The 12,280-nt window shown below is 40.4% G+C and overlaps 1 protein-coding gene across 1 annotated transcript in view; it reads left to right on the plus strand.

Moving 5' to 3' along the window:
- Nucleotides 1-9,828, plus strand: part of LOC103194057 (collagen alpha-4(VI) chain-like) — a 169,974-nt gene extending 160,146 nt beyond the window's left edge. Inside the window, exons 33-35 of the mRNA XM_042780329.1 lie at nt 1,798-1,894; nt 3,688-3,914; nt 9,647-9,828. Coding sequence (XP_042636263.1) covers nt 1,798-1,894; nt 3,688-3,914; nt 9,647-9,828 — 506 coding nt within the window. The remainder of the gene's footprint in view (nt 1-1,797; nt 1,895-3,687; nt 3,915-9,646) is intronic.
- Nucleotides 9,829-12,280: the final 2,452 nt, after the last annotated feature.

Below are 12,280 nucleotides of genomic sequence, written 5' to 3' on the forward strand. Positions count from 1 at the left end.
CATCCGACTCATAGCGACTTCTCCTTGGGTTTCCAAGGTGGTAGGAGCTCTGGTAGTGTAGTGCCTAAGGCACTTGACTGCTAACCAGAAGTTTGGTGGTTCAAACTTACCAGCCACTCTTCAGAAGGAAGGTTGGGCAATCTACTTCCATAGTGATACCACTTCGGAAACCCAAGGAGGGGTCGCTATGAGTTGGGTCCGACTCAACAGCACATAACAATAACAACATCACTATGGTGGATCTAGGGTCTCTATGAGTCAAAATTGACTCCGTACCAGTGGGTCCCTATTTGTGAAGCCTACATTCAAATATGATTGTGGAGGGAGGGGGGTGGTGTACACTGTCAATGCACTCAGCTGCTCTCTAAACAAAAGGTTGGAGGTTCAAGTCTACTTGGAGGTGCTTCAGAAGAAAGATCTGAAAATCTACTTATGAAAAATCAGCCCCTGAAAACGTTATGGAGTGCAGTTTTGCTCTGCACACATGGGGATTGCCATGATCGGAATGAACTCAACAGCACCTGTTTTTTTTTGTTTTGTTTTGGTATTGTTATTAGTGTTTACCTAGTGGTATATGACAGTACTTCTCAAACTTTAACTTGAGCATGAATCCTCTAGGGAACTTGTTAAAATCTGGATTCTGATCCATCAGGTCTAGGTGGGGCTGTCAAGCTGCACTTCTACTAAGTCCTGAATGGTGCAGTACATGAACCTCACTTTGAGTGACAAGAGTATATGACATATTTATTTCAAAGTTGAGGCTCATGTGGAAATCTGGAGATCAGAGGTCTTCAGGGATTTGCCAGGTAGTAAAAGAGAAATGACAAGAATTCAGGGTCTCCCCACTCAAGTTGGTCAGATGAAGGTAGCAGTGGAAATTAAGGGACAAAGTCTAAGACAGTGTGTCCTGGGCAGACTTCCTCACTACCTCTCTGCTCTAGTACCCTTCCTTTCAATCAGAACTAGTCAAACCAAATTCTTGCATAGCCATTGGGGGTGAGGTGGGGTGTTATGCTATCCTGCCACCTTTTCAAGATTTTATCTTGCGCTGTGTCTGCCAATGCATAATCCAGAATATCTCATGTCAGAGTCCATCACTGTAACATGTGAGGCCTCCTTGCCCTCCTTGCTGGGTGACATTAGTTTCTCAGTTTATAAGTGTGCATTGCCCTCCTTGCTAGGTGATAAGTGTGAATCATATCATGTTGTGACCCTTGAAGGACATCTGCTCTTTCATCAATGAAGGAATGAGAAGCGTCTGATAGGCATCTTAGAAGAGAAGTATTGACATTGCATTTGTGTCCCACTAATTTCAGAGGTAGAAAGATCAATGAATTGATCTAGTCCTAACCCTGCCACTAGCTCACTGTGTGATCCTAGGAAAGTCAGTGAACCTCTCTGAACTTAGTTTCCTTATCTTTGCAGGGAGTGGTGGAGGGAAGTGGAATGGCTAATGGCTTAGTGATTCTTTGAAGGAGAAGCAGGCTGAAATAATCTCTTTTCTAGTCCGTTTTAATTTTTTATATGTTTTCGTATGTTATAGTTTTGTTATGTTCTTTTATATTGTGATTTATTTTATATTTTTTAAATGTTATTTAAATTATTTAAATATTATGATATGATACATTTTATGTTTTTATTTTATTTTGGCTTGTTTTAATTTTATTTTATTTGAAATTTTACCTTGTTTTGTGCTTTATTTTATGTCTTAATGAATAATATATTGTTTTATTTTATTTTAGGTTTTATATTATTTTATATGATCTGACATCTTATTTCAGTTTTCTTTTTTTTTAGCGGAAACAAACCAGTACCCACCCCCAGAGCTCATTAATGAATGTGGGGGACCGAACCGTGGGGACACTCGGCTGAAATCAGTCATGGCTATCAAGAGGTAGGCTTAAGGCAGAATTGAGCTTGTCCTACAGCTCCACCTATAGACTGGATACCAGTGGCCTATCTATGGGAAATAGTCCTATAGCAAGCACTGAAATCGTGCCCCTGTCCAAACATCTGACACTCATCTTTCAGATATTTTTATCAAAATATCAGCTCAGAAATGCAAGTCAAGCTCATTACTCTTGTACCCAACACATTATGGTGCTACATGAAAATTACCACTGCACCTTCCTTGCTTTCACTGACGAAAATTGGTCTATGATGTGCTCAAAGTCATTTTTTTTTTCCAGTTTCATCTCTTTCTACACTCAGCAGAAAAAGATCACACAATCTACTTCAACCCATAAAAACCCACTAAAACCACTGCCATCAAGTAGATTCCAATCAAGTAGATTCTAACTCATAGTGACCCAAAGGGATAGAGTAGAACTGCTCCATGGGGTTTCCAAGACTGTAAACCTGTACGGAAGCAGACTACCTCATCTTTCTCCCATGGAGTGGCTGGTGGGTTTGAACCACCAACCTTTTGGTTAGCAGCCTAGTACTTTAACCACTGCACCACCAGAGCTTCTCCTTGATCCATGGAGTCTCTCAAATAAGAAAATATTAATTTTAACTTGTTGAACGATCTCTCACAGCTGGCAATGGACACTGTGATGGTTCATAGAAACTGTTTAGTGGTGAATAGAATGGTTAATGGTTAATAGAAGCCTTCAAGTGGCACCCAGGCACATGTTATACCTGTCCAACCTTAGATATACCTTAGCAGGAGATAGCCTCCCTAAAAAAAAAAAAAAAATCACTGGTAATGCCAGTCTTTGACTTGACCCAAACCATTGGGGCTGAGATGCTCACTGATATGACAATTCTGGTATAATTTGGTCTTCTTTGTTAGTTAAAAAGTAATACATGACCATTATTTAAAAATTTTAAAATTCATTATTTAAAAATTCAAAGGACACACAAGTGTATAATAGCAAAAACTGAACATTTTCCATTCCAAAACATCAACCCATCTTCTAATTCCATGTCCTAGAGGTATTGGCTGGCTAGAGTCTCATACCCTCCAAAGGTTTTAATTCTCTGTGTGATATATATCACATGCAAAGGTATATAAATGTGCACAAACACAAACATATAAACACATGCACACACACAAATATATGATTTTTTTTAACAAAAATTGACTATGCTAAACTTACTATTCTTTTTTTTTCCTCCCCTCTTTTCCCCATGACCACCTCCTCACTGTGCCCCTCTCATCCATGCATTCCTGTCTGTTCAGCCTTCCTTTTATGTGAATGCTACCCCTCTGGTGTCTCATGCCTGATTGATCTAAGGGGTGCATTTCCCAAGAGTAAGTGGGTGCATCACCCTGGGGTAAGTGTTCCTCCGCATATATGTCTTTCTACTGTTCGACTGAGAGCCAATCCATGGAAATGAGTCCATTTTCAAGGCCAAAAGGGTAACCTGGGGCCATAGTCTCAGAGTCTACCAGTCTCTATTTGATCAGTAATTCTGGTCATTTCTGTGTTTTTTAATTTTGTTCCACATTTTTCCTTCCACTCTATCCAGGATCTCCAGTTTTGATCCCTTTCCTAGCAGTTGGCATTGGTAGCTGGGAGTAAACTTATTATTCTGCTATTTGTCCGAAACCTTCTATAAACTTAAGAAAATAATCAATGCAATAATAAAGCTTATTGAACCTGAGGCTTAGCAACATCAGTTGGGAGCTGAACTCTCAGGTCTTGTGGTTTGGTTAAGCAGTCTGACATTGTTTCTATACAGGTTGCCCAAGCGCCAGTTTGATGTGTCTGTCTTTGCTGAGGACTTGGAAGCATATGAAGCAACAGATTTTTTTCTAGGGGGAGAGAGAAAAGCCATGATAGCATCTGTAACTCAACAAGAACTTGAAAATTATTATGAAAAGAACAAATATGACTCTGGAAATAATAAACAAGAAACACCAGCAAAACAAGAAGAAACAAAAGAACTAAATTTAGGCACCACTTATGGTAAAACAATAACTATTCGTTGCTTCTTATGTTGGACTTACTCTTTCTATCTTTTTCTTTTTCAAAAATGTTTATGCACTGAGTATTGTTGTTGCTGTTCTTGTTATGTGCCGTGGAGTCTGACTTGACTCGTAGCGACCCCTCCTTGGGTTTCCAAGGTGGTATCATTATGGAAGTAGATTGTCCAACCTTCCTTCTGAGGAGTGGCTGGTGGGTTTGAACCGCCAGCCTTCTGGTTAACAGTTAAGTGCCTTAGGCACTATGCTACTGAGTGTTAGTGTGCAAATTATGGCTTTTTTTATAACCTTCCTTCCAAATGCACATATTTGAGTATGGAGCTAAAGAAATTTGTTTAAGAAAATATACAAAGACTAGTTTTTATTTAGCTGTCAAACTGGAGCTGGTAGAAGGCTATTTCAGAGAGTATCTGGAGGCAGGTGCTATGAAGTATCTTAATTCATTGTGGAGAACAACCATCTCTTGCAGGTGAACTTACTCCTGACCTTGAGGAAAATGCACTCTTGTAGACAGACTCCTTCATCTGTGAGTGGCCACATGGATTATGGCCAAGTTTTTGGATCCATCTAAAAGAATTGTAGCATTAATTTTGGATTATTAAAAAAAAAAAAAAAAAAAACTCACTGCCATCGATTTGATCCTGACTCATAGCGACCCCTCCTTGGGTTTCCGAGGCAGTATCACTACAGAAATAGATTGCCCAACCTTCCTTCTGAGGAGTGGCTGGTGGGTTTTAACTGCCAGACTTCTGTTTAGCAGTCAAATGCCTTAGGCACTATGCCACCAGAGCTCCAAATACTAAGTTACCTCATGCATATGATCAATAAATTAAGGAAAGCAGTGAATAGTTAGAAAGAAATGTCAGAGGAGAGATAACTGAAAAAGTTTCTAGTAAGTGGTGTGGTCCGTCCTGCTTAGATTAAGTGAGAAATAATTGCCCAGAAATTTTGCATAATCTTAGATGGTTCTTCGTGTGGGGCTACTAGATATATGATCATGGGAAAGTTATTTATTCTCTCTGCTGCTCAATTTTCTAGTGAAATAGGAATTATATGAATACCTACTTCAGAGGTTGTTCATGTGTTTGCCATGCAGTAAATATGATATAAATTAGCTGTTAAAGTGCTGATTATACATGCTACCTCTTGATTCCAAAGCAAACACTTGGCCAAAGGAAAGAACAAAACAAGATAGAGGTGGGAATATGCACTTCAAGTAGGAACAATAATATTTTACCTCCTTAGCCTAACAATTAAGCAGAAAAGAATTTACCCTATTGATTATTATGTTTTCTGCATAGAATATTCTCAGGTAATCTTAGTAAGGGAATATTTTTCAGTTTTGGTGTATGGTAGAATTAGCTAGAATCTTTTAAAATTCCCAATGCCTCACCCCAGACCAGTTCAATCAGATCTCTGGGTATGCGACTTACTCAGATTTCATTAAGCGACTGAGAACCGCTGTTAGGCAAATAAAACATCACAAAATCAATGTGAAAGAGATGGATTACTATCATCTCATCCAATCCCATTCATAGACAAAAAATTGAAGTCTGGAGAAATCAAAGAACTGACCCCTAGTAGTTCCCACTGTGCTGTTACTTGGCTCTATCTAGTTCTTTCTCCCTTTACATTCTGAGGCCACTCTGAACCTTCACTACTGGCTCAAGCACCTTCTTTCACACCTCTTTGTTTAGCAGATACCATTATTTATTTGCTTGCTTGCTTCTCAGAAGAGGTAAAAGTGGCCATGTGCAACCTCCTGAAACATCTTGCATCTCTGCCACATTCTTTTCCCACCCTCTGGTCTTAGAGGGAAGCTGGCCTTTTTCTTCACTTTTTTTTTTTTTCCCCCTGAACTGTCCAAAGAGACCAAAGGGCTCTCTCTGACCTCACTGTCTTGAGCCCCTTGGGCTTGCCCCTGACCCTACCTTCCTCTTCAAGCCCTGTCCTCTCTTGGCTTGTTCTTCTATTTCTGACCAGTCTATCTTTGTTGACTCCTCTTTCCAGGTCCATCCTCACATATGGACCCAGGACCTAAAGCTTATACAATTTGGGAGGAGGACCTGCTATAAAAGAATACAAAATTAAGTATAAAAGGATATGGTTATTCAGTGGGGGTTTGTGCAGATGAGGGGCCCTGAAGCTTAAGCTTCATTAGTTTCATGATAAATCTCCCTTGTCCTTCTCCAAGGTCCTTTCCTCAGTCCTCAAACCACTCCACATACACAAGCTTTTTGTACCATGACTTTAACTATCCCCTCTGTACTGGTGACTCCCAAATCAGTATCTTCCATCTCAAACGCTCTCCTGACGTTTGGACCAGTATATGCAACCACCCTCTAGATTGTTCCATTGGACACGTCCACAATCATCTCAAAGAAACCTTTAATCAAACTGAACTCATTGTCTTTTCCATTCAAACCTTCTCATTTATCCACTGTCTTTAACAAAATGAACTGCCAATTGCTCTGGAAACCCCAGATACCACTCTAGTTGTCCTTGTCTCCCTTGTCTCCCACCTCCAATCAGTTACCAGGTCTTAGTATGGCTTCCTCCTCAGCATCGTTCAGATCCATCCTCTCTTCTCACACCTTCACTCTTATTTTCTTTTTCTTTTTAAAATTTATTTTGTTGTCTTAGAGAATATATGCAGCAAATATACACAAATTCAACCACATAGTTCTTAAAAGAGCATTATGCCCAAGGCAGGCATTGTTTACTAGTTCAGCTAAACTATTGTTTGGTTTTAAGAAGACTTCAGGGGATATTTTTGCCTTCACTTTCACTGTTAATGCCTTGACTTTTTAACTAGAGTCCTTTTTAGTTACAGTCCTCTTCAACTTACCTCACTTTATCCTTTTCCCCATTCCCTGTCCATGCCAGATTAATTTTTTTAAAATACAAATCTCATCATATCATTTGTTTTCTTCTTCACACGATAAATCCAGGTGCCCAGGTAAGATACGCAAGGTTTGCATTAGACCTCTGTGGCCTTACTTCTGCCACTTCCCTACATGTGCCTCTTACTCAAAACATTTTGTGTTACTTGCTGTTGCCTCTTATGTAAGTCTCCATGCTATTGCTTACACTTACCCACCTGTCTCCATCCTCTCTACAGAATCCACTTGGTCCATATCTCTGTATTTTACTATGCAGCTCAAGTTTCATCTCTCCTTAAAGTCCTTCCTGAGCCCCCAGGTAGAATTAAATTTTCATGGCTCCCTTTGTGCCCCTGTACCTTAAGCTGAGTTCTGCTGTGGCACCTGCATCCTTTTATTGCACCCACTTGGGAAGAATTGAATGAGTGCCATCACTCTTCACAGAAGCCAGGGTGATCTTGCTATATTTTCAATTTCACTGCTGTGTCTCCAGGGAGCACAGATCCATTTTTGTTTGTTTTGTTTGTTTTTCCCTCAAGTAGGTCAATCTTATAAGACACATATACCAAGAAATGGAACCAGCGTAGGCAAAATTTTAATTCTGTCATAGCTGTTTTTCATTCCCGACCAACTTTTTCCCTTTATTTTCCCCAACATTTTCTTTCTTTATTCCTGGATTCCATGGACTTGTCTGAGTCAAAATGTGAGTGCTGCTGCAAGATTCTGCCTAGATGGCAAAAGTTAATACCTATAATAAGATGGTGCTAAATGTAAAACTGGGGCCTAGCAATAATTGCTTTGGTGAAAACCTATTGCCTCTGCCCCCGCTGGATGCAATTTTCCTTATTCTGAGAAAAGAAAAATAGACACTCAGAGGCATATGGACGTTAAGCTGCAAAGAGTAGCTTAGAGATAATTATTTAAAGCACTGAAGATTTACCTGTAGCTATACTGACAAATATGGTAGCCACTAGCCATGTGTTTTAATCATTTGAAATTGAATAAAATTAATATTTCAATCCCTTGGTTTCTCTAGCCACATTGCACATGGGCTACTGGCTACTGTATTGGACAATACAGCTGTAGAACATTTCTATCACTGCAGAAAGTTCTGCTGGACAGTGCTGCTCCAGAAGTATAATCTAGGGAAAGCAGTCCCTATTTGACTGCCTCCATGACCGAAGGCGGGAGCTCTGGTAGCATAGTGGCTAAGGCACTTGACTGCTCACCAGAAGGCTGGCGGTTCAAACCCACCAGCCACTCCTCGGAAGGAAGGTTGGGCAATCCTACTTCCGTAGTGATACTGCCTCGGAAACCCAAGGAGGGGTCGCTATGAGTTGGGGCCGACTCGACGGCAAACAACAACATGACCGAAGGCAAGAGTGAAGATTCTAAGGCAAAAGTCACAAAGTTTCACTAGGAAAAGTGATTGGTGTGTCACCTTATCTTTGTCAGTTGTCCTTGGTTTTTTGGTCAAATCAGTTGTTTATGGTGGAGGTTAATGCCCACCAATTGCTGAGTCCAAGTTTATTTGTTGAGTTTAGAGAGCACAGCCACCAAAGTTCACCATTGGAATTTTTTTTTTTTTTTTTTCTGTTGACTCCAGGAAGCGTTTGGAGAAGGATTTGTCCTGGTTCCTTCTCCTGGGCTCTCGACTTCTTGCTATCTTCCTTTCACCAGAGTTGGGATTATGCAGTGGGAAAATTCAGTGTATCTGCTCATTGTCAATTCTTTACCCAACTTAGTGTGTATACATCTTGTTCCCTTGGGTTCTGCATATCTGGTTACACCTCCAAAAACCTAGTCTGTGCTGATTATGCTAATGGAAGGTTAGTAGGGAACTTCTGGGGACTAGACCATTAATTTTAACTCTTGCTTTCTGACAACAATATCTTCTTTATTTGGAGGTGCTTGGAAGGCCCAGGAGAAACTATTTGGGGGATGCCAGCATTCTGTGCTGCAAGACTGACTTGGGGCAAGAATCGTTCTCTATGATACGAAGTGTGCCCAATGAAATTTGTTCTCTGTAGAAAACAGAGGTTCCTCATATTGGAAATGAATGCCTAATTTAAAACTCAGGCCATCCATCTGCTGCCACTTGTTGACTCCCAACATTAGTTTTCATTTTCTAGGAACATCATGCTTTTCTTTGAATAGGTGTCTTAACTTTTTGGGCAAGAGTCAGAGAATAGTAAGTAATAAATAAGCTGGATTTGTTTAGGTCATTAGAAGACTGGAGAGATTTTGGATTAGGCAAGTGATGAGATGGTTTAAAAATGGAGGAAAAGAAGCATAATAAGCAAGTGAGTAGTTTTCATCATCAAAAAGCTTCATCCGTTTATTTCCTATGCCAGAAACTATGTGAAATAATCGGGAGCTCTGGTGGCATAGTGCCTAAGGTATTTGACTGTTGATCAGAGGGCTGGTGGTTCAAACCCACCAGCCACTCCTTGGAAGGAAGGTTGGGCAATCTACTTCCGTAGTGATATCACCTCACCAGCCCAAGCAGGGGTTGCTATGAGTCACATCCCACTCAATGGCAGTGCATGAAATAATAGCCATAATTGTGAACTCCTTTCACATATATTATGTAATGCCTTACAGCAACCTTGTGATGTAGGGTTTTTTAAAAATATTGCTTTTATGGTTGAGGCAATTTAAGCTCAGACAGATTAAGTTGCTTGCTCAAGGGCACACAGCTAGTTGGTTGTGGGGCTGGGATTCAAACCTAGATCTGTGACTCCAAACCATCTCTCTTTTCCTCTCTGCCACCCTCCCTCTTATGCTCATGCAGGGAATTCAACTCTCTCTGCATTTTTTGTTGTTGTTGTAGATCCTTGCTTCATGGGACCAGAGGAAGGCAAGTGCCAGGAATACATCCTGAAATGGTACTACAACAAGGAAGAGCAGGTTTGCCAGCAGTTCTGGTATGGCAGCTGTGGGGGCAATGCCAACCGATTCAACACCAAGGAAGAATGTGAGACTCAGTGTGTCCAAACACCCCTAAGGAATTAGGCAGAGCCTTATTACTGTTGCCCTTGTTTTGTAGCTGATGAAACTAAGGTTACCCATACTGAGGCAAGAGCACACAGCTCATAAGTGACAATGCTCACAACTTCACAGTTGGACTCCTAACCCCCTGTTGTTTTTTGTTGTTGTTAGTAGGCCAGATGATTTGTAACTTGAGAGAACTGAATTCTAATAGTCAAAGAAAGTAAAGGAAACTTTCTTGAAAATTATATTAATGAAAAAACATTTTAAACTTGACCTGTAACATTACTATAAAAACATATTTTCACTATGTAGCTAAAGCAAATTCAGTGTAGGCAGTAAGCAAAACCTAATTTCAATAAAGTTGAAAGTTGTGTTTTGCTACTGGAAAACAGAGAAATGTCAAAAGACGAAACCTTGAAAAAGGGCATCTAATGTGAAACTTCATCCTTACTACCTGAGTAAAAATAAAAGCATTCTTTATTAAGTAATTTAGTGTGAGACTGTGTATGATGCCTGCTCACTGGAATCTGTGTTAATACTTTGTGACATGGGAGTAGGTGGAGAGGAAACAGCAGTGAATTGTCCATGGCACCAGTCCACTGGCATCAATTGCATTGACTCCCATCCTTTGAACTTGGTGACTCAACAATTAAGACTGACATTGTCAATGAAAATATGAAATGAAGGGTCTAGATTCACCTTGGATGAAAATTTTTGCAAACAAAGTGATGTGAATCATGTGTTCTTATGAGATATTCCTCTGTGTGATAGTTGGGGTTGTATGTCAACTTGACTGGGCCATGATTCTGAGTGATTTAAGCAGTTGTGATGTGTTAATTCCCATGATGAGATCTGATGTATATGTTTTGAGCAGCCAATCCTTGAAAGGGAGGTTCCTAAGGATGTGGCTTGCTTCCAATATATATATGGACGTCCTGGGAAAAAGATAGACTCTTCTGTGGATCTGGATTCTGTTGTGCTATCTACAACTGTCCATGAGCAGACAATCCACCATTTGGCCTGGGGATCTTGGATTCGTCATCCATCAGAGTCAACAGCCGGTATACTGCTTGCCAACCTTGAGCTCGTCAGCCCCACCTTGACGTCAACCTCCAGCTTGATGTTTGATCCAGGAACTTAGGACTTGCCAGCTTCTATATGTGTATGAGCCACTTTTCTAAGATAAATTTTTCTCTCTCTCTCTATATATATAAGTTTTACTGGTTTTGCTTCTCTAGATAACCCAGCCTAACACATTTGGTACCAGGAGTGGTTCTAGAGACAAAATCATAAAGATGGGTTTCCTAAATTGGTTCTCACCAATTCTCTTTTGGTTCTCCAGTTTGATTAATCATAAAGGCACTGGTTACTCTACCTCCATTAGTAAAGAGGGCCCTGCAAATCCGTGGCATGAGGTGGCAACATTAATATGCAAAATAGCACCACCAATAGATCAAGTATTTTTGAGAAGCAAGGCTCTGGGTGATCTTATGTTTAATACTTTTCTGCAATTTTGTCAGCATGAGGAGTATAAGGAAGCTGGCTGGTTGGTCCTACTTATGCTAGACAAAATGGTAAGAGAGCAAGATAAGTTCAGGGCTGCTGAGTCACAGCTTAAACACTGCATAAAAGACCTCAGTGTTTCCAGTTGTGCCCTGAAAGAAGGCCTTATTTCTTCTAGTAACAGAGCTGATATTGCCAAAAAACCAAACCTAGAGTCTTATTGTGGGGGTGGCTGAATTACAACATCAATTGAATTGCCAACCCAGAATGGTGTCTGAAGTTAAAGTGAAGGCATTGATTAGGAAAAAATGGGATCCTGAAACCTGGAATTGGGACATATAGGCAGATAGTCAGGGAGATGAGGACATGGAGACTGTAAATTCTGTTGAATCCCTACCATCTGAAGGGATTACTATAAAACCGTTATCCCTTCCAGCTCCATTTGATGGGATTAACCCAACTGTTCCTGCTGGGTCATTGCCTGAGGTAGATGCCATGGAAGACTGCTGCATGGTCTCAGGAACTTCTCCAACCACCCATTGTTGCTGCTAGACCTATACCCAGAGTTAAGTCCAAGCAAGCCCCAAAAGGTGAAATACAAAGTGTGACTGAGGAAGTAGTACACTACACCCAAAAACACCTACTTGCTTTTGCTAACATGTACAGACAGAAAGTTGGGCAATATGTATGGGAATGGCTACTGAAGATGTGGGATAATGGTGCAAGGACTGTAAAATTGGATCAGTTTCAGTTTATTGATTTAAGCCCACTAAGTACAGATTCTTCATTTAATGTTTCAGCTCAAGAGGTTAGGAAAGGACCTAATTATTTATTTGGTTAGCTTACTGAAGCATGGATTATGCAGTGGCCTACCTTAAGTCTAGTTGAAGCACCAGATCTAGAAGAAGGTATCCAGAGGCTTAGGGAAATTGGCATGTTAGAATGGATTTATCGGATTAGACCCCTAGAC

Source organism: Orycteropus afer, unplaced genomic scaffold (genome assembly GCF_000298275.1).
Source record: "Orycteropus afer afer isolate SDZICR_OR568_19922 unplaced genomic scaffold, OryAfe1.0 scaffold00003, whole genome shotgun sequence".
NCBI classification, from domain to species: domain Eukaryota; kingdom Metazoa; phylum Chordata; class Mammalia; order Tubulidentata; family Orycteropodidae; genus Orycteropus; species Orycteropus afer.